Genomic DNA, 22,119 nt, shown 5'->3' with positions numbered 1-22,119 from the left:
ACCAGTTACGTTGTGACGTTTGGCACACCCAAGGCACTCCTACGGTGTCCGGGAGTTGCACAATCTCATGGTCTAAGGAAATGATACTTGACATTCAGAAAAGCTACAGCAAACGAACTACACGATCTTTGAGCTATGCTTAGGATTGGGTCTTGTCCATCACATCATTCTCCTAATGATGTGATCCCGTTATCAATGACATTCAATGTCCATAGTCAGGAAACCATGACTATCTTTTGATCAACGAGCTAGTCAACTAGAGGCTCGCTAGGGACGTGTTGTGGTCTATGTGTTCACACATGTATTACGATTTCCGGATAACACAATTATAGCATGAACAATAGACAATTATCATGAACAAAGAAATATAATAATAACCATTTTATTATTGCCTCTAGGGCATATTTCCAACAATTATAGTATGAACAATAGACAATTATCATGAACAAGGAAATATAATAATAACCATTTTATTATTGCCTCGAGGGCATATTTCCAACAATTAGTGTCCCGGATCATCACGTAGAATCGATGTGGCATCGGTTTTACCGTCTCATGCCCAATGTTGGGCATAGGCTTCGCCATCTCCTCCCTCCTTCCTGGCACGTCGAGCTTCGCCAACCATTTGCTCTCCGGGATGATGTCCTCGGCATCGTCCGTACCTTAGACGGCCTGGACCCCCATGACCGGCTCGATCCCACCCCGTCTTTATTAATTTGTCTATTCATATGACAATAGTTAGACACATGGTTCCAACGTACAAGTAATATCTGATGTATGCAATGTCCTTGATCATAGCAAAGGGCAATGCACATGAACATAGCACAGATCATGGGCAATGTGCCCATTGCTCATGATCAATGTTATGTTCATGTGCAATGAATTTGCCAAAGAGGCATCGAACATCCCTAGTCCAACCTACAGTGTACGCATGTCCAAGATCCATTCATGTTGTGCTACTTCCGTATCCTAATTCCCCCGTCTCGTCTTTTCTTCTGGCAAACTAATTAGCATATTGCAATTGTAGTGATGGATATGTACATGAAAAGGATAGAGAGGACAAAGAGAAGCAAAATGTGGGAAGAAGTTGGAGATGGTATGTGGGTCCGTTGAGAGTAGTGTGGGATCCCGTCCAAGATCATTCTTTTCCATGTGGGCCAAACAAATAGACCATGATTAGAGAGTACGTCCGGGGTGCCGATGGTTTCAGGGATTTTGAGGTCACGGTTTGATTCAGAATGAGCGTGGGAATTCAAGGGTTATTTCATACTTCTCTCCTCTGAAAACCGAAGGACTCTTTTTTGTCGTGTGATTATTCTTGGGTTCTGCCGCGTAGGTACCCCTCCCCTTGGCTTCTAGAGTCTAGTATAGATGGCAACAAAGACATGTGTGACAGGGTCCAAGTCCACGGTAACGTCGATGCAAAAAAAAAGAAGTCCACGGTAACGTTTTATTGGGCAGGCAAGGCACCACCGTGACCGTGGTGTACTCGCACCTTGACCCCTCACCCCTGACCGTGCTTCTGCCGTGTGGAAAACCTACACCACGTTGGCCGCACGCCCTACACTGGAGACTGGACTCGACCACTATGCTCCTTGCTTCGCCGTGATCATCATCGCCCCCTTGACCTGAATAAATAAACTGGGCGACCACACAGGTCGGGCAGGGCCGGCAACCGGTGTGAACCCAGGACCCTTCCCCGTCATCAATCAGATCGGCCTCGTCGACACCCCCGCCGCACCGCACGGGAGAATCCCCCGACCCAAACAAACAACCAAACCCCATCCCTCTCCGGCTCTCTCCCTCCCATCCCAACGAAAAATCAAACGGGGCCACGGCAGCAGCACAGGCGCCGGTCCAGTCCAACGGAGGCGAAGCTTCCAGCCCACTGACGACCCCCGTCGCTCTCTCTCGCTGCCCCCGGGCCCCGCCGCCGCTCCCGCGGAGACCTCGGCACGCCGATCATTCTTCCCGTCTCCGGCAGCAGGATAGATAGATTGATTAAATAGCGACGCCGCGGCCGAGCACCACCAACGCATATATTTTCTCCTCCCTTTCCTTCCCTCCCTCCATCCCTGCAATAAAGGCGCGAGCTTTTTAAGCCGTGGGGTGGAGACGTGGAGTCTAGCTTGCCTGCTCTGCTCTGCTGCCGGCATGGGCGCGGCGGTGCGGGCACTGCTGCTTCTGGCCCTCGTGGCGGCGGGGGCGGAGGCGCTTAGCCTGGACGTCCACCACCGGTACTCGGCGACGGTGCGGCGGTGGGCGGGGCTGCGCACCGGGCCGGCGCCGGGCACGGCGGAGTACTTCGCCGCGCTGGCGGGCCACGACGACCTCCGCCGCCGCTCGCTCTCCCTCGCCGCCGCAGCCGCCGCCCCCGCGCCAGGAGCGGGCGGGCCGCTCGCCTTCGCCGACGGCAACGACACCTACCGCCTCAACGCCTTCGGATTGTAAGCCCGCCCCTCTCATCATCCTCCTCCTCGTCAATTCACCGTCTCAATGATCCCCAAGAGAGGAGAGATTGATAGCGATAATAAAGCGCCGGCCGATCGATCGATCGATCGGAGGAACTAGGACGAGGTTGCTGTCACCCATCCCAGACTGCCAGACTGTCTGGCCATCTTTTTCCTCTCGCTTTTGTGCTAAAGAAGCCGGTGGTGGTGGTGGTTGGCTTTGGGTGTGTGCAGCTTGCACTACGCGGTGGTGGCGCTGGGGACGCCGAACGTGACGTTCCTGGTGGCGCTCGACACCGGCAGCGACCTCTTCTGGGTGCCCTGCGACTGCCTCAAGTGCGCCCCGCTCACCTCGCCAGAATACGGGGTACGTACCAGTACCACCTTCATCTTCCTCCCCCTGCTTCGACGCCATTGTTTTGTCAATTTGTTACGATTCGACCTCGTGTCCGTTGCTCCAAGAGATATTTCCGGGTGCTAAGTAGTTAAATACCAGAAGATTACAGTGTGATTTGATTAGTTGCATGGCAGAGATGAACAAAGTTCTTTTTTTTTTTGACATCAGTAGAGATGAAAAAAGTTGGTACTACTGCTAGTCGACATGCTTGTGAGATGGAGTTGTTGCGAGCATAATTCGGGAAAGAAAAGGGGGGCAAATCACGGAAGCACCGCACGTGCCGTCCTGTTTTGGGGAGGCCTCTGCAGGAGCATGACAGCCTCAGCTGGGGCCTGCCTTATGGAACTTAGAAAACACTACTGCTACTACTGGTGCTATTGCTAACCAAAGCCCTAGCTTCTTGGCCCTTCTCTTTATGTTCTTGCAATCCTGTTGCAGGTTGAAATTAATGAGCTCTTGCTGATTGTTTACGCTTTACACACATTAGCTGAATCATCATAATGCCCTAATCGACCACTCCTGACAGTAATAATGCTACATGTCTTCATGTTCTTGCTTGATCTGTGAAATGTAACCTTGTTTCGGCAAAAACCGCAAAATTTTGAGCAGAATCTGAAGTTCGATGTGTACAGCCCGCGCAAGTCGAGCACCAGCCGGAAGGTCCCCTGCAGCAGCGACCTGTGTGATCTCCAGACTCAATGCAGTGCTGCAACCAACAGCTGCCCCTACAAGATCGAGTATCTGTCGGACAACACGTCGTCCAACGGGGTGCTGGTCGAGGATGTCCTGTACCTTGCGACCGAGTCCGGGAAGTCCAAGATCACCCAAGCCCCCATAACATTCGGGTATGTCCCTTGTGATCTACTACTAGACATGACAATGCGCAATTCCGAGTCACTGCTCATTTTTCTGTGCTGAAATTTGAATTTGAATTTGTGTGCGTTGTTAGCTGTGGACGGGTCCAGACGGGTTCGTTTCTAGGCAGCGCCGCGCCGAACGGCCTGCTCGGGCTCGGCATGGACAGCAAGTCGGTGCCGAGTCTGCTGGCGAGCCAAGGAGTCGCCGCCAATTCCTTCTCCATGTGCTTCGGGGAAGATGGTCATGGCAGGATCAACTTCGGGGACACGGGAAGCGCCGACCAGCTGGAAACTCCGCTGAACATTTACAAACACAAGTATGTCTGTTTTCATTTCTCACAGTTTCACAAGCAAACAATATAGGTCTCTGACCTTTCACGACGTCCGCGCGCTCTATTTCTGCAGTCCATACTACAACATTAGCATCATAGGAGCTAAGGCGGGAGGTAAAACCTTCAGCACAAAATTCAGCGCAGTCGTGGACTCCGGTACCTCGTTCACGGCTCTCTCCGACCCAATGTATACCGAGATTACCAGCGCTGTAAGTAGATTTATCGCATTATACAAGTGGTTTCACCGTGTTTTATATTTTCACGGTGATTCTCATATATATTCATTGACGTTCTAATTCAGTTCCATAAACAAGTCAAAGAGAAGAGAAATCAGGCCGATTCTTCGTTGCCATTTGAATATTGCTACACCATAAGGTAAGTTTGTCTAGCAACAGTCCATGATATATTGATATGTGAGGCACATTTCTACAAACCACTGCTTGTTTGTATCTGATGGATATGCTGCTGCTCTCTCCAGTGCCAAGGGAGCTCTTAGTCATCCAAACATAAGCCTGACGGCGAAAGGTGGCAGTATATTCCCTGTCAATGATCCAATAATCACCATAACGGATATTTCTTCGGTAAGAAAACATCGATGCTAATTTCATCCAGCCATGTAAGCTAGCTAGTGAATTTAATCTTGGTGCTCTTTTATATGGAACAGACCCCTGTTGGCTATTGCTTGGCTATTATGAAGAGTGAAGGTGTTAACTTGATTGGGGGTGAGCTCCTATACTCTACACTGCTGCACTATCTAAAGTTGCCTTGTGCTCTGTTTTTTTATTAGATTCAGTCTGAACCATACTAGTGATATTTGAGGTGTGCAAAGAACCAAATTAGATTCTCTCTAACCCATCTAGCCTTGAGTTCCTGGATGGAGTTGGTAGCATGTGTTAGTTGCAAAGAACCAATGATTAATGAATAACCACTACTTTTCAGATGCCTTGCTCATTGTCAGACCTGCTTTGCTAGCTTTATTGGTCAGGTTTTATGTCCTCTTATATGCTATAAAACCTCAGATATTTCAGCACTAACTATCCATGTGCAACATCTTTCTTAATAGCATTGTGCCCATAAAGGTTGTACTTACCTTTTTCCCTTGATGTGTCCTAAACCACCTCACCGTCGATAATCCACGTCATCGTTCTTACTGCTGTCTGCTCACTTCCGGTGCAGAGAACTTCATGTCCGGGCTCAAGGTGGTGTTCGACCGCGAGAGGCTAGTCTTGGGATGGAAATCTTTCAACTGTAAGTACCTCAACTCGACATCCCCCGAATCGGTTCTTCAGGTTTGGTTTCGGTTTCCGATAAAAATGCCCTTACAAACCGTGCTTGTCATCATCATCATGAACCAGGCTACAGTGTCGACCACTCAAGCAAGCTCCCGGTGAGCCCGAACCCCTCGGCCGTCCCTCCGAAGCCCGCCTCCGGACCAGGCAGCTCAAACCCCGAAGCCGCGAAGCGCCCTTCGCCGAACATCACCCAGATCGACACAGCCAAGCCTTCGTCCGGCTCGTCGATCCACTTGCATTTCAGCTGGACCTTCCTCTTCACCGCCATCGCTCCGCTGTTCCTCGCCATTCTCTGATCCCGCCATTGCCTTGTATTGGTTTGAAGTTGACATGGATACATGATCACACGCTCTCACACTCTTTTTTTGTAGTTGCCGTAGGAGTTGGTACAGTACAGGATAGAACACACAGGATGAGTTGAGTTGCATAGGTAGACCTAGGCCATTTTAACTTTGATTATTAATTTCACGTGTTGATATGTATACACTCGTAATAACGCGCTCCGCCGAGGGGTTTGTGACTAGGTGGACGCGCATGTGTATGTACTGAAACCACAGAATAAATGAGACTGCCGTATACTTTGCGCATGCTTCTGTCTACTGTTTCTTTCAGCTACAAAACTGTACTATCAGGAAGGTTTGAACTTACATTGAGACGAATAAATCAATTATGAAATCTCCCCGCACCGTGGTATTCATGATGCCGATGTGGGGAGTGTGTTTATTCATAAAAAACTGCCGTTTGTATATAATAGGACTTGTAATTCTAAATCGACTTGGAAATTTTCATTTTCAGAGCGAACTTCCTGAATATGGTTCCATGAACAATTTTTTGAAAGTTCGACTTGCACTTTTTGAAGATTGCGTGCAAATTTAAGTTTGGTAAAAATGTGCAACTGAACCGAACACTTGCACACTTCATGAACAATTTTCGGCTTCACTGCATACAATTCTACCGACTTAGAAATAACACTCTCTCACGCAGATCAGACATAACAAACCCGATGTATTTTTAGTGTCGATGCTTACGCATATCGAGCTCAACGCATATGTTCTTAACAAGCTGTATATTTTTTGGAACCATGTTACAAGGTCAGTTTCCATGGGGGAAAAACTTGTGGGATGGACAAGACAAGACCAGACGTAGATGGCTTCTTCGGACAGGTAAATGGAATGGACGAAAAGTATGGTTCCGAGCCTCTCCATGATCACACCGGAGCCATCATCTTCTCCTCCACGATACACTACTTTTAGAAGTGCTTGCAAGCACTCCGTTTAGATGAATGAACTGTTGTTGTACAGAGAGGATTGTAACTATTAGAAGTGCTTGCAAACATGTGGATGCAACGGTCGCGGATAGACTGGTCGAAGGAAGAGGATTGTAACACACACACAAAAAAAAAAAATCATGATCAGTATGGCATGGCTCGGGAGAATAGAATAAAAAAGAAAAAATTTCTTATTTGACACTGTCTTAAAATCTGGTTCCTTATTTGACACTGGAAAAGTTTTTCTTCCCTATTTGACACTAGTCCTAAATTTTATTCCCTATACGACACGTCCGTCCATTTTGAGCCTAAATGACACCTGAAAAGACGATTTTGCCCCTCATGCGATATGTGTGTGTGCGCGCGCGTGTGTGCTGTTGCGTGTGTGGATGCACGCGCACATGTGTGCTGTTGCGTGTGTGTTTGCTACTGCGTGTGTACGTGCGCACGCGCATGTGTGTGTGCTGTTGCGTGCCTATGTGCTGCCTGCGTGTGTGCTGCTGATGCGTGTTTGTGTATGTGTGTGCATGCTGCGTGCGTGTGTGTTGCTGCGTGTGTGTGCGCATGCATGTGTGTTGTTGCGTGTGTGTGCGTGTGTGTGCACGCGCGCGTGCATGTTGTTGCGTGTGTGTTGGTGCATGTGTATGTGTTGCTACGTGTGTGCTCCTGCTCTCGCACTGATACTGTGTGTGCTATTGCCCCCAACACACATACCACATGAGGGGCAAAAGAGTCTTTTCAGGTGTCATTTAGGTTCAAAATGAATGAAAATATCATATAGGGAATAAAATTTAGAACTTGTGTCAAATAGGAAAGAAAAACTTTTTTAATGTTAAATAAGGAAGTAGATTTTAAAATAGTGTCAAATAAGAAATTTTCTGAATGGTATTGTACACACGGGGATCAAAGAGATGCGGGGTGCGGCTACTGAATATTTTGTGAAACTATTTTCACAGCCGACCCCACCATTGATCATTCACTCATTACTGATTTTTTGTTCGAGTTGTGAACCAGAGACAAATGATGTTTTGTGTGTGGAGTTTTCAGATAAAGAGATCACAGATGCCCCTTTTCAAATTGGCCCGCCGAAGGCGCCAGGGCCAGACAGATTCTTGCGCGATTTTTTTCAACACAATTGGACTACAGCGAAGGAAGGTATAGTTTCTGCGGTAAGGAATTATTTTACACTGGAATAATGCCCCCTTGATACTATTATTGTCATGATCCCGAAAATTGATAATACGATGAAAATTACGGATTTCCGGCCCATAATTCTATGAAATGTTGTGTACATGGTGGTTTCAATATGTTTAGTGAATCGCTTGCGGCCTATTCTATATGTTATTATTTCTCCTGCTCAAAGTGCATTTATTCCCGGACGTATGATCACTGATAACGCCTTTGTAGCTTTTGAATATGTTCGTCATATTAAGTAAGAGAGGGATCCCACGAGGAGTTATTGTGCATATAAGCTAGATCTCTCAAAGGCTTATGATAGGGTGAATTGGAATTATCTTAAGAAAATGATGTAAAAGTTTGGTTTCACTCATCGATTGGTTGAATGGATAATGTCGTGTGTGACCACGGTAAGATAATCCGTGTGCAAGGTTGTTTAAAGCGAAGTATTTTTCCAATGGGTGTCTTCTGGATACGGTTTTCACTAGAAATCTGTCGCCTACATGCCATTGCTATTGTTCATGGCTTAGAGCTCCTCAAGAAAGGCGTAGTGTGAAGAATCGATAATGGCCGAAATGTTTGTATTTGACGTGACCTTTGGATTGCACGTGAGCCAATTGGAGGATTAATCACTCCTAAAGGGAGGTGCCGGCTAAAGTGGGTTTCAAAGCTCATAACCCACCGCGGAAATTGGGATTTGGACAAAATCAATCGGTATTTCTTCTGATGGATATAGTTGAAATTCAAAAAGTACGATTGTCTACACGGCTTGATGATGACTTTGTTGCTTAGGCGCTGGAAAAAAAGGTGTGTTCATGATCAGATTAGCTCGTGATGAAATATCAAAGGCTAGGGAATCTTCAGCAAGCTCCCAACCTACTAGAACTCATGAAGGGTGGAACTTTATATGGCGCAGTTTAGCTCTCCCAAAAGTTCAATCTTTTGCTTGGTGGTTGGTCACTGATTCGCTAGCTAATTGGATAAATGAGGTTAAGAGAAATCTAGAGATCACTGCAGTGTGTCCTGTATCTGGAAGTGAAGAGGAAGATTCGTTCCATGTTTTCTGTCCCTGCAACCATGCCGTGCTTTTGTGGAAGGCAATGGCAAAAGAATGGACTCTACCGGTACGTTCACATCTAAAACCGATCGGCCGTGACTGGTTTCTACATCTTTTATCTGAGTTGCAGGATGATGAACGAGTTCGCATTATGATGCTATCTTGGAGGATTTGGTATGTGTGAAATGACATAGTACACTCTAAAATACCACCTCCAGCGGACGTTTCTGTCAGATTCTTGGCTAGTCATTTGTCTTTCTTAATACCCCTTTGGTCTAATTCAAATATGGATCCAATAAAAGGGAAGGTGGTAGTTGTTTTTCAATCAAATGCATAAGCAGCCCACATGCAATATAAAAGGAATCTCGTGTTATTTGTTCTTGCACTAGACCGATAGAGGGCAAAGTCAAGCTAAATATCGATGCCTCGGTCTTAGGGGATGTTGCCTGTGCAGGTACGATACTAAGAGATCACGAAGGATCCATAATATTTAGCTCTTGCAGATACATACAATCGCGCAATGATGTTTTGGAAGCCGAGCTTCTCGCATTAAAGGAATGAATTATTTGGTTGGCATTACAATGGAGTAATCTACACATTGATGTGGAATCTGTTTGCTTGGAGGTTGTAATGATGATCAAGGGAGTTATTGTGAATAAGTCTAAGTATGCTATTATTATTAGAGAGATTATTAATTAGTAGTATGGAGCAGAGGAGTTCTTACATTGATCATATTTGTCGGAGCTGTAATAATGTTAGTCATGCCTTGGCTAATTTTAGTAGGGTGCAACGCCGACTATGGTTTGGCTAGGCTTTGGCCTACAAGAGGTCTTGAAACTTGTGGGACGAGATTGTAATACTTTATTCCGAGTAATGCGAGAATTTATTTCGCAAATAAAGCACTCGCATTTTGAGCTCTCTACCTATATGGAAGGGTTGGCAGTGATGCTCGAGCCGACAACAATGGCAATGACGCAAGAATCTGAATATTCCGCGACACCGACCGTTCTTTCCACGACAGGCAAAGACACATATGAAGAACCTTCAAACCTAATCAAGAAGTGAAATCAATGTAGTACTATAGGAAGAGAAGAGGAGAGATAGAGCTCACATTGACCGATCATTATCAAAATAGGGTTAGTAATTGGTTATTCAAGTTACTATATGACCATAAAGTTTTTTTCTACATAACAAAACAAATCAGCAAAGTCACACACAAAATGAAAACTATCTTTCCCAAAAATGATTTTCTTGAGACGAAAAAATTACTCCCTCTAGCCCGGTCCTTTTTAATCTGCATGCATATAAGATTTGTCTGAGTTTAACCAACTATATTATATATAAGAATATAAGAAGAAAAAATACTTGTGAGAAAATAACTTGCAGTTTCTTCTGTTGGGTCGAAAACCCAGTAAAGGCCCATCAGGCCGCAACGTAACCGTCGCGTTGGTTGGCGCCCTTGGAAAGCCCTTCCTTGTCCAAGCCTGCGCCGCAGCGGAGAAATCCGAGCCGTACACGAGTCACCGTCCGCGAGGATCCGTCCGTCCAGAGGCCGTCCCAGAGCCGCAAAACCCCGGAACCTGGAAGGGCAGTTCCGTAACTTGCGCCCGCAAAACCCTAGAGGCGCGCGCGGGGGCGAGGGCGAGTCCGACCCGGTCCCGCCTTCCCGGCCCGGACGGAGGCGGCCATATAAAAGCCCTCACTCCCACCCCCACCCGGCGGTTACCGCATCGTCGCCAGGACAAGCCGCCAGCCAGCCCAACCCAAACCACCGGACCGGAGCAGCAGCCGACGCCTCACAACCGCCGCCGCCGCGCAGGCAGGTACGGCCTCTCTCTCCCTACCCGCTCGCCGCCGCCGCGTTTGTGTTGCGTGGATCTGAGACGGCGGTTGGTTCCGTCGCGCATTGCGGTGTTGCAGACGAGCCAGCGGGAGGGAGCCATGGATCGGTACCAGAGGGTGGAGAAGCCGCGGGAGGAGGTGCCCATCAAGGAGAACGAGATCCGCATCACCACCCAGGGCAGGATGCGCAACTACATCACCTACGCCACCACCCTCTTCCAGGTACCGCCGACGCCTTCAGCCCCTTTGAATCGCCGGTTTAAGCGCCCGGTTGTGTAGGCGATAAGCAGTGGGGTTTAGTTTAGGGATGTGTCTCGAAAGTTAGCCGAATGAATGATTGGGCCGTACGGATTGCTGTCCGCTAAGCGTGTGCTTTCAATGCGAACTATTGATTCGAGGATAGGAGGAAATTGTTATCCTCTTACTCTGATGCCTTGTTTGGTAGGATTGGTTCTGTTTTCGTATATTACTTGTGATGTTAAAAAGTAAATGCCCCTAGCACTGTAGGGCGATGACTTTTACTGTGTGGTTGCCAAAGCTGAAAACGCTTGTGGCGAATTAGGCATAGTTTTTGGATAAGTCCCAATCGTACAGATAGATGTTGTACTCCCATGGGGTGTGATTTGTCACTTTAAAACACTGAAGAATCTGAGATCATGTTGGGCCGCTAATGTGCCCGGTTGCCACTTTTTGTACGGCCAGTAACCACTTTAGTTGATGATGAGTGTGGTGCACGGCTACTTGATATATTCTCTAATAATTGATGGCGACCGTTAGTCACATCCATGTTTTGATGATTTCTCCTGATGTGATTTATGAGTTTCCTTTGATGGCTTTATTTATGGGTTTTCGATAAAAACGCAAGTGCGCATTGCATGCAGTTTTGTTTTTATGTTCTGTGGCTGATGCTTTGCCATATATGCATACAGGATAAGGGTTGCGATGAAGTTGTATTCAAGGCGATGGGAAGGGCCATAAACAAAACTGTGATGATTGCAGAATTGATCAAGGTACTTTTGACGGCGGCTGTGCATGGAAACTATGCATTCAAATTTATTCTAAATAAATTGTTTATTGCTTTTTTGTTGCACAGAGGAGAATTGTGGGTCTCCATCAAAACACTGCCACTGAATCCACTGATATTACTGACACATGGGAGCCACTGGAGGAAGGCCTACTTCCGTAAGAATCGACTCTAAACATCTTAGCATATAAAGCTACTACTTGTAGTAGTTGCTAGATATTTTTAACTTACTTTCAGATGTCTCAGCTGTGCTCTTGTGATGACATACAATCTTTTCTCCCTGCAGGCTTGAGACAACAAGGCATGTGTCTATGATTACTATAACTCTTTCAAAGAAGGAGCTGGACACGTCATCTGTCGGGTATGCTTTGCTAGCTGTATATCTGATACTAGGAAAAGTATTTTAATTTTAGACTAAGCAATCATCCCTGTGTTTTGTGGGCTACATGGTTACGTTGGAATATTTATTTGGGAATTTTCAGGCTACCTTATTCAGCTGTCTCATGAATTGCTAGTTATTCAATTATGCAATTCTTGTTATAGTTTTTGGCACAACTATTAGCTATCTGGAAGAATATGTTGTAACATTGCAAATTGGATTATTCTTCTGCATGAAATGATAGGTTGAGTTAATTGTATGTGCAGATATCAATCTCCTCTGCCTGCTGACAAGGTGAAGCCGTTTGTTGAATATGAGAATGAAGAAGGTATTGGGCATGTTTCACTTTGTTGTCCTTATCATCTCTTATTCTGTCTGCTTTCTTATTTCACTGTAATTGTAGATGCGCACTCACCTCCTGGGCGAGGAAGAGGCCGTGGCCGAGGCCGTGGAAGGGGAATGGGAAGGGGTAGAGGTGCACGTGGTGGGGCTAATTTGCTACTTAGTAAATCATCATCTTCAGAGTATAAAAATGTGCAGCTGTTCATCATTACATAAATTACTTTTCAGGGAATCGATACATGGAGTATGCTGATGGTGGATGGGAAAATGAGCATGCTCCTGCCTATGCAGGCAATGGGTATGCTGACCATGGTCCAGCTTATGAGGGTAATGGGTATGCTCGTGGTAGAGGCCGTGGTTTCAGGGGCCGTGGCAGGAGAGGTGGCTATGGTGGTCAGCCTGATTATCAGCATGATGGAGGGTATTATGATGAGGCACCAGCGCCACCCCGAGGTGGGGGCCGTGGTTTCAGGGGTCGTGGCAGGAGAGGCGGCTATGGTGGTGGCCAGCCTGATTATCAGCAAGACGGAGGTTATTATGAGGAGGCTCCTTTTCCTGCACCAGCTGGAGGTAGAGACAGCTTCCTTCTACCAAATTGGTTGTATGCATCTATGTCCCTTTTTAATAATAAACCGCTGCATCTGTGTTGTGTTGCAGGTCGTGGTAGAGGCCGTGGCCGTGGGAGAGGCGGCCCAGCTAGGGGCAGAGGGCGCGGTGGCAATGCCAATGGCAACATGGTGTATGCTGCCGCTTCGGGCGCATAAGCAGTCCGCAGCTCGCTGCCGTCGTTAGTTGGATGCCTGCTCCAAGCATGAATATGTATCATCTGTGTTGTTTATCTGTGATGACATATATACTTTGTATAAGCCTGTCATTCATTGGGAATGAGGCCAGATTTTGATCTTTGACTAGATTTGTAGGGGTAGCGCCGTTATGATTGTGCTTTGTTTTTTCAAAGTAGATGTCAAACTAATTGTAGCTACCAGTTGGTAAAGGTTTAGAGCAGGGCATTCTTTCAATTTTTACATAAACGAAATCTTGTTCTGTGTTACATTGTGCCAATTTCGTTTGGTGTCCTGTTTTTGAAATGTAAGTTCTATTTAGCGGTACAATATGATTTCTTTTCGCTGGGCCTCTGGTTACAGGATTTTGAAAACCCTGGAATAGGAAAAACATAGCTTGTGTTATAATCGTTTTAGTTTACAATAGGATTTCTTCCAATGATTTTTCTTTGAAGATCATAGTCTCATAGAGCATCCCCAAATGTAAAAGCAAACTTAAGCATGGTTCATTGCATATTTTGAAATTTTAAACTCTAATACAAAATGTTCAACATCATACCCGTCGAAGTTGTAGTGAGTTGGTGTAGATCGCCCTTCTAGGGGCCTGCCTTGTGTTCATTGCTGGTAGACGCTAGTTAAACAAATCTATGAAGATGGTATAATAATCTGCTATGAGACAATGTTGCGGTTATAACTGATCATAAAGGCAATTCAAAAGGAACTCGAGTTTTTGCTGGTACGCTAGTTGAACAAATCTATGAAGATGGTATAATAATCCGCTATGAGACAATGTTGTGGTTATAACTGATCATAAAGGCAATCCAAAAGGAACTCGAGTTTTTGTGTGATTGCCGAGGAATGCGTGATTGCCGAGGAATTGAGAGAATTAAATTTTACCCTGAAGTATTATAAATGAAAATACTAATGCCCACACGTGTAGGCATTTGCATCTTACCCACATGTGGAGATCCGCGTCTGTTTGTGGGTGCACGAATCTTGACATGTTTATGGTGTCATGTAGGACCGGGCTGGTATGTGGGCATTCACCCGGTCGCCCACACATCCGTTTCACCACACGGAGGGGCCGGGTGTGAGCGTTTAGTAGTTCGCTCACACGTCAATTTTCACTCACGTACAGGGGCTGGTGTGTCGGCATTTACTCGTTCGCCTACACGCCCGTCTCCTCTCCCACATCCAAAGCTATCACTTGCCATGTGTTTTGCAGGGTACATGGCAATTGCCCTAGTGTGCTTGTAAGTAGATGGCAACTCTCTTTTACCCGAACATGTCAGTTGTCATGTGTTTTGCAGGGTACATGGCAACTGCCCTAGCGTGTCCGTAAGCAGATGACAACTCTCTCTTTACTCGAACATATTATTTTGCCATGTATTTTTGTAACGCTACACGGCAACTACCTAGTGTTAATAGGTGGCAACTCCTAAAGTTTTCAAATCAGGGCAACTGTAGTAAACCAGACCATACATGGCAACTGCCTAGTGTTAGTAGGTGGCAACTCCTAAAATTTTCAAATCATGGCAACTGTAGTAACCAGACCATACATGACAACAACTGCAGTTGTCCAAAAAATGGCATCTCACACTTGACCTAAGATGACAACTGCAGTTGAGCAACCATGGCAAATGTAGTTGTCAGACATGGCAACTGTAGTACAGCAACATGGCAACTGCAATTAAACGGACATTAAAGAGGGTTCGGATCATGGCAACTGCGGGGACGCGTGGTGACTGTCACGCGGGGCGTGCGGGACCGTGAGGTAGGTGGCTAAGAGAGATCGTGTGAGTGTTATCTATTTTGCCCACACGTAGGCGTGTGAGAGGGACCGCGAGGAAAAAAAAAGGCGTGTGAACATTACTTTTCTTGCCCACACGTTGGCGTGTGGGCTGGTCCTCTTAGACACCATACAAAACATGTAGCCAAATCTATTAACGTCCACCCGTGTGGCAGTTATCATCGTCCATTATAAATACTAGTAGGCGAAGTTTAGATCAAATAATTAATTTAGCAGATTGCGTTTGACGTATAGTATGTTCTAAAATCCAAAATGAAAAAAAACATGTTGAACCTTGGCGCTGATACTGAGAGGTGATTCTTGTCTTCCTCTTGCGATTCTCGTCTTCCTTCCTCATGCGCTCCTAGTCTTTCTCGGTGAAGGGCTCCGCCGCCATGAGGTCCAAATTGGCCTCGGTGAGCTTCTGGATGTATAAAGCATACCTAGCCTCGGCAGTGCGTTGTACATTGGCCAGGGGTTGCCTAAGTTGAGCTTGGAAGGGTCGGTCGTACCTCCATGCTATCGTGTCAGTACGCGCACGCGGTGAGCTCTGACATCTCTGAAAATACCAAGCACTTCCGCTTGCCCTTGGACGTGATCTCGACGGCGTAGTGGCGTGACGACCGAAGCGGATGTCGCGGTAGGGCATGATGGCATCCTCGACACAATGGAGTTTGACGGCGACAATGGGTGAACCCCCGCAAAGCACGGCCGGAATCAATAGATTGGGGGATGGGGGCGTGGATTCGGTGACTGAGGGCGATGGGGCAGCCGAATTTGGACAGCAATGGATCCACTGTTTTTGCGGGTGGACGATGGGGATGTGGCGCGGATACCGGTGGGCGGGTGGATGTGGTGGCGCACGACAACGTCGGGCAGGGTGGCAGTGGCGGCCGAAATCGGCAGCGACTGCAAGCCCGAAGTGCCCTAAATGGTGAGTTTTTGGCAAGGTAATGTTTTTACATCATCTCTTAGAGATACTCTTATTATTCAAATTATTCGATGTTTTATTTTAAAAATGATGTTTGAAAATTTGCAACTATGATATTGGTTCCAGCGTAAAAAAAACTATGATATTGGCCCTGTTTGGATACTCTAACACAGTTAGAGTTAGAGTTATTTTCTAACCCACTCTAACCCAAATAAGCACCTCTCCATCGGGATAGTTGAGTTAGATAGAACTAACCCACTCTAACCCTCCTTGTTTGGATACTTTTGGGTTATTTGAGCCTCCAACTAATCCAAATTAGCTCTAACCCCATGATCCAAACAGGGCCATTGGTTGCAAATATTTGAAGACACGAGCGCCAGTGCATCCTAGAGGCTGAACAGAACTGCACCCTATGGCAGTCGCCGCAGGTGCTCCACGAGCTCGCCCACGTACTCCTCCTGCTTGGCCCGGTCGCAGAGCATCTCCTGGAACTCCCTGGCGTTGCGCGCGAGCGCCTTCCCTTCCTCGTCCTCCCGCGCCATCACCCGCCGCACCGTGCTGGCGAGGTCGGCCCGGCCGAACGAGCCGTCGCGCTCGTCCCTGGGCACCTCCAGCCCGACCCCCCTCGCCGCCATGACGCGCGCCGTGAGGCCCTGGTCGGCGAACAGCGGGAGCATCACCAGCGGGTGCCCGAACAGGAAGCTCTCCATGAGCGAGCTCCACCCGGCGTGCGTCAGGAACGCGCCTACCGCGCCGTGCGCCAGCACGCGCACCTGCGGCACCCACCCGGCGCGCACGACGCCGCGCCCGCCCACGCGCTCCTGGAACCCGTCGCCGGGGAGCAGGGGAGCGCTGGCCTCCCGCAGCGCCCAGAGGAACCGCGCGCCCGAGAGCTCCAGCCCGGCCGCCAGCTCGCGGACGTTGTCTGCGGTCAGCGGCGCCTCGCTCCCGAACGCGACGTAGAGCACCGACCTCGCCGGCTGCTCGTCCAGCCAGCGCATGAGGCTCGCGCTCTCCTCGTCGTCGTCCTCGCCGCCGGATTCTTGGGCGGCTCGCGCGGCGTCGTATGGAGCGAGGAGGCCGGACAGGGCGAGGGGCTTGCCATAGAGGTCGGCGATGAGGGGGCAGAGCGCGCCGTCGACCTCGCGGCAGCTGCGCAGGATGAAGAGCGGGCATTGCCGCTCCGTCTCCCAGAAGCGGAAGGCGTCGCATACGCCAGAGGCGTTGGGGCGGAAAACGTAGACCATCTGCTCGGCCTCGTAGAGGCGGTGGGCGATCGGGGTCGGGAACGGGATCCACGGCGGCTGGGCCGCCAGGTCCTCCGCCGTCACCCTCGGGCGCGCCTCGTTCGCCGCCTTGGTGCCGGCGAAGGCGATGAACACCGCCGGGAAGATGGAGAAGAGCGCGCACGGTACCTGCACGCAGCATGGAGCGTTAGATGGAGCCATGCCATGACCGGACGTACTACCTACTCGCCATGGCAGAGACGTACCTTGTGCTGCTCGGCTATGGGCGGGAGCCAGTGGTGCGCGAAGTCAACGAAGATCCAGTCGGGCTTCTTGCCGAACCCCGTCGTACCCTCACCATCCCCGCCGTCGCCGGCGCAGGATCCCGCGAGAAAGCCGGCGAAAGGGGCGGCAAAGCCGTCGAACGCGGCCTTGAGGAGGTCGCCCTTCTCGGGCGGGACGTCGGCCGTGGACTCGGCGCCGTCCGGGAGGCCGGCGACGGTCGGCATTGGCAGGGGGAGGAGGCGGATGCGGGCGCGGAGGTCGTCGGGGACGGGCCTCAGCCGGGCGAGGTTCCTCGGCGCGGAGACGAAGGTGACGGCGTGCCCGCGCCGCGCCAGCTGCTCCGAGAGCTCCATGTAGGGGATGATGTGGCCGAAGGCGAGCCACGGGAACACCACGACGTGGAGCGGCGAAGAAGACCGCGCGGTCGCGGTGGCCTCTCCGGCGTCCGCCATGGCCTCTGCTCTTGCTTCTTGGAAGCAAGTGTGCTTCCGCCACAACTGAGCTACGTCATCGCAAGCGTGGAGTGAGTCCCCAGTGCACAGACGAAAAACATACCATATTTGGTAAAAAGAGCTTCCTCGCACCTGCAGAAAGTCGGTAGTCCTGCTCCGATCGCCGGCGAGAGAGACGAGACGGAGAAGAAATGTCGATCCAGATCTGGCGGAGAGAGATGGGAATGGAATCGGGGAGAGATGGGACGCGTCCGGCTGAGACCGTGACTCGAGATATGTTTATTGTTTCTTGAGATAGCAAACTGCTCATACCAAGCAGTCCTCCGTTTTTCTTGGGAGGCGAACCTTTCTTTTCAAAGAGTTAAAAGCATCAGGAGTCCTACAACTTGCTCTCAATGTGATAGTTTAGTCCTACAACTTGAAAAATAACCTTACCCAGTCCCTGAACTTGCTCAAGATGTGCAAAACTAGTCCTGGCGAATCAGAGAGCGCCATGTGGACTCGTGGGTGCGCACCCGGTCAACCCGTGCTGTTTTGCAAATAACCCCCTGGAGTTGCTCTCAATCAACCCGCACTACCAGCACCAGAGCACCTGAATTTATTAACCGCATTTAATCTATCAAGGGGGGAACTCCTGTGGCCTATCGCAACTCATTCTTCTCCATCCTTGTCTCTGTCGGCGCTGGAGCGGCCGTTGCTGACGTCAGCAACAATGGCTGCCTCGCCGGAGCAGTTCCGCGAAGATGTGCAGCCTCCGTCGGCTCATCTGGTCCGGCCGCCTGCAGTCATTCCTCCAGACTATGGTGAGCTCCTCCGAATTGCATCTTCTCTCTCTGTTCTGTTTCTTGATTGTGCCGGCCACAGTACGGCCTCGTACGGCGGATCCGTGCGCTTGGGGAAGCTGATTCAAGCTTGTTAGTTGCTTCGATCTAGCCAAGTGGCAATCCTATCAAGTGTGCTTGGGGTTATGAGCGATGCATTTAGTCTAGGGTTTACTCTTCGTCGTTATGGGTTTGGTGAAGAAGGTGTGGTTTTTGCATGAAGCTAGGGTTATGAGCTATGTTCTACTTCTTGTGTGAGATTGACATGTTGTGTTCTGTACTGTACATTGGGTTACCATGCTATGGTTTTGGTGAAGTAGATATAATAAATCTGAATGTGTAATTTATCTGAATTTGTTTTGCATGCAGTACATGTTCAGTTAAGTATTACTGAATTTTTAACTGACTTTGTGCAGTTTATTTAAAGTTAATTGAATTTTGCACTGAATGTATCTACTTTTTGTATGCAGTACATGTTCAGTTAAGTTAACTGTATTTTTAACTCACTTGGGCAGTTTATGTTTAGTTAACTGAATTTTAACTGAATATCTCTCTTTTTGGTATGCAGTGTGTGACTCAGCAATGGGAAAGAGTGTTCACACTCCTTTCTTTACACTTGAGCTGGAACATGGTGGTCTTTTCTGTGGATCTATCACTGCCCCAGAGTATTATAACTCTTCTTTGGAGGTCCTTGACTATGTTGATGCTTGCACATTTTCATATGCAGTCTTAGAAGAACACCTAAAATGGTTGGGATATCCTGCCAATGAGCACATTATTTACTGGTGTTTACCTGAGAAAACACTTTCAGATGGCTTGGTGAGAATTAGGGTGATGAGGATTTGCAGCATCTTATCACAGCTAGTGCTCAGCACAAAGTTCTTGCAATTATGGTTGACCATGCAGACTTCATCTGCAATTTAGAGAAGATTTGATAATAAAGCTGCCATCTGTTGTAAACCCTGTCAGAATGGGCAACTCAATTGTTGGTGCAAGCAGTGCATCATGTGGTCAGAGCATTATTTCAGTGAATGTTGAAGATCCAATTTCAGAGGTCGCAGTTGATGGGACAGCAGAAGATGATGTTCTGACAGATTTGCTTAATTCTGTTGCTGACCCAAATTTGCTGACATACTGTGCAGAGCCTGACCTGTTTATAAGTGCAGAGCAAGACCTCCTTAATTGTGCACAGCCAGACCAGGTTAATGCTACAGAGACAAATGTGATTGTTGCTGCTGCAGATCCAAATTTGCAACCTGAAAATGATGTGCTGTCAGATTCAGATTTGAGTGACAGTGATTATGAAATAGATGATGGAGATGATGATCTTTATGAAGAAAAGATTGACTTTGATGTTGATGAAGAGGCTGAGCAAGAGGAGGTAGAGGTTAAGCCTGACTATGTCCTTGAAGATGAAGATCTCAACCTCTCCACACAAGCACAAGATCAACTGAAGTACAAATTCAGAGCTTCCAATTCCAAGGTGGACATGAAATCCCCTGTTTTTAAACTAGGTATGGTATTTGCTGATGTGGTTGAGTTGAGGAAAGCTCTCAACGCCTATTCAATAAGGAACAAAGTGCAGATCAAGAAGCTTAAGAATGACAAGATCAGATTGGAGGCAGTTTGTCAGGGTGGTGGTTGCCCATGGGTGCTTAGGGATGGAAATGACAACAGGACTGGAGGTTTTGTCATCAAGGCATATAATGGATTGCATAAGTGCCAGAAGAAGTGGAAGTTAAAGGATATGACAGCAGAATTCCTATGCAACTTTTTCATTGATGAGTTCAGAGATGACCAGAAGATGTCCATTGGAACATTTTCAAGGAAAATAACAAAGGAATTCAATGTTACTCCTAATAGATGGAAGCTTGCTAGGGCTAGGAAGCAAGCACTTAAGGAGATACATGGTGATGAGGAAGAGCAGTTCAGCAGGCTATGGGATTATGGGCATGAGCTAAGGAGCAAAAACCCTGGGTCTACATTTCTGCTAACAACTACACTTGTCAAAGATACAAAATTTCCAATGGGCAGAAAATGTTTGAAAACATTATATTGGTCATATGATGCTTGTAAGAGAGGATGGATAAAGGGCTGCAGGCCTATTCTCTTTATTGATGGTTGTCATATGAAAACAAGGTTTAAAGGAGTGCTCCTTAGTGCTGTTGGAATTGATCCTAATGACTACATATTTCCCATTGCAATGGGCTGGGTGGAAGTAGAATGCAAAAGTTCATGGGAGTGGTTTTTGACCACTCTAAAAGATGATCTAAATATTACAAACAAAGCTCCTTTCACAGTTATGAGTGACAAGCAGAAAGGGTTAATAAATGCTGTGCACAAGGTTTGGCCAGATGCAGAACACAAGTTTTGTGTGAGGCATATTTACCAAAATTTTAATGAGAAGCACAAAGGAGAGGTACTAAAGCAAGATCTGTGGGCTATTGCAAGATCACCAAACAAGGTAAAATGGAGAGAGAATTGTTAGAAAATGGATGATCACTGCCAAGCTGCCTTCCACTGGACTGAGAGGCTTGAGCCAAACACATGGTGCAAGGCATTCTTCAGGGATTTTCCCAAATGTGACATCCTGCTTAACAACAACTCTGAAGTGTTTAACAGCTACATTCTTGATGGCAGAGAGATGGCAGTGCTTAGTATGCTTGAATATATCTTCCACAAGATCATGCACAGGCTAGTGAGTAAACAAATGGAAGCTATAGAAAAGTGGGTAGGCTAGAGAATATGCCCAAAGATTCAGAAGAAATTGGATAAGAATACAGAGTTTGCTGCAAACTGCCATGTATCTGAAGCTGGACAACAATTGTTCAAAGTACAGTCTGGTAACAATTGTTACACAGTGGATCTTGCTTTGCACACATGTGATTGCAGAAGATGGCAGTTGTCAGGAGTACCATGTGGTCATTGTATAGCATGTTGCAGGGAGGAGAGGATTGACCCAGAGACAATGGTTCATGACTGCTACACAGTTCAGACATATCTCAAGGCATATGGGTACACTCTTGTTCCTCTTGTAGACCCAAAGCATTGGGAGAAACAGAATGGGTACAAGGTGCATCCACCAGTGTTTACTAAACAGTTGGGAAGACCCAAGAAGAATAGGAAGAAAGCACCAGAGGAGAATATCAAGAATGGTGTTAGGGTTCTGAACAGAAAAGGTGTGACAGTGCACTGCTCAATCTGTGGCAGAGCTGATCACAACAGGAAGGGGCACTACAAATGGCAGGAAAGTCTCATTCAAGATGGGATAGAGGTGGTTGATGAAAGTTATGATGACCCTACCTTTCTTCAGGTATAGCAAGCACTTAACTACATATGTCATTGTACTGCATTTGTACTGTATTTATGTCATTGTAGAACTTAATGTGCTTAAATGAATCTGTGCAGAACATTTTCC

The 22,119-nt window shown here is 47.6% G+C and overlaps 3 protein-coding genes across 4 annotated transcripts; 2 read left to right on the top strand and 1 right to left on the bottom strand.

Moving 5' to 3' along the window:
* Positions 1-2,001: 2,001 nt before the first annotated feature.
* Positions 2,002-5,915, top strand: LOC125510262 (aspartyl protease family protein 1-like; the record flags this gene model as incomplete). The annotated part of the gene is made up of 10 exons (XM_048675384.1): positions 2,002-2,447; positions 2,685-2,817; positions 3,457-3,692; positions 3,797-4,021; positions 4,110-4,245; positions 4,338-4,411; positions 4,515-4,617; positions 4,701-4,758; positions 5,213-5,284; positions 5,392-5,915. Coding segments are annotated over 10 exons (1,716 nt in total), but the record flags the coding sequence as incomplete, so codon positions are not given.
* Positions 5,916-10,489: 4,574 nt separating this feature from the next.
* On the top strand, positions 10,490-13,466 carry LOC125510261 (protein argonaute 18-like). The gene is made up of 9 exons (XM_048675382.1): positions 10,490-10,651; positions 10,749-10,892; positions 11,600-11,680; positions 11,764-11,852; positions 11,981-12,055; positions 12,340-12,401; positions 12,477-12,557; positions 12,644-12,985; positions 13,073-13,466. The coding sequence occupies exons 2-9, from the start codon at positions 10,770-10,772 to the stop codon at positions 13,177-13,179; spliced, it is 960 nt and encodes a 319-aa protein (XP_048531339.1). The 5' UTR covers positions 10,490-10,651; positions 10,749-10,769; the 3' UTR covers positions 13,180-13,466.
* Positions 13,467-15,991: 2,525 nt separating this feature from the next.
* On the bottom strand, positions 15,992-18,291 carry LOC125556518 (putative UDP-rhamnose:rhamnosyltransferase 1). 2 transcript variants are annotated; one of them, XM_048719235.1, is made up of 3 exons: positions 18,013-18,291; positions 17,410-17,930; positions 15,992-17,332 (listed from the first exon to the last, which is right to left on the bottom strand). In XM_048719235.1, the coding sequence occupies exons 1-3, from the start codon at positions 18,188-18,190 to the stop codon at positions 16,328-16,330; spliced, it is 1,704 nt and encodes a 567-aa protein (XP_048575192.1). In that variant the 5' UTR covers positions 18,191-18,291; the 3' UTR covers positions 15,992-16,327. The 2 variants fall into 2 exon arrangements, with proteins under 2 accessions (XP_048575192.1, XP_048575193.1); XM_048719236.1 differs by having other exon boundaries at positions 15,993-17,332; positions 17,410-17,925; positions 18,013-18,289.
* Between the last annotated feature and the right edge of the window lie 3,828 nt (positions 18,292-22,119).

Source organism: Triticum urartu, chromosome 5, assembly GCF_003073215.2.
Source record: "Triticum urartu cultivar G1812 chromosome 5, Tu2.1, whole genome shotgun sequence".
Lineage (NCBI taxonomy): Eukaryota > Viridiplantae > Streptophyta > Magnoliopsida > Poales > Poaceae > Triticum > Triticum urartu.
Note: the sequence above shows the minus strand (reverse complement) of the source record. Positions and strands in the feature narration are given on the sequence as shown.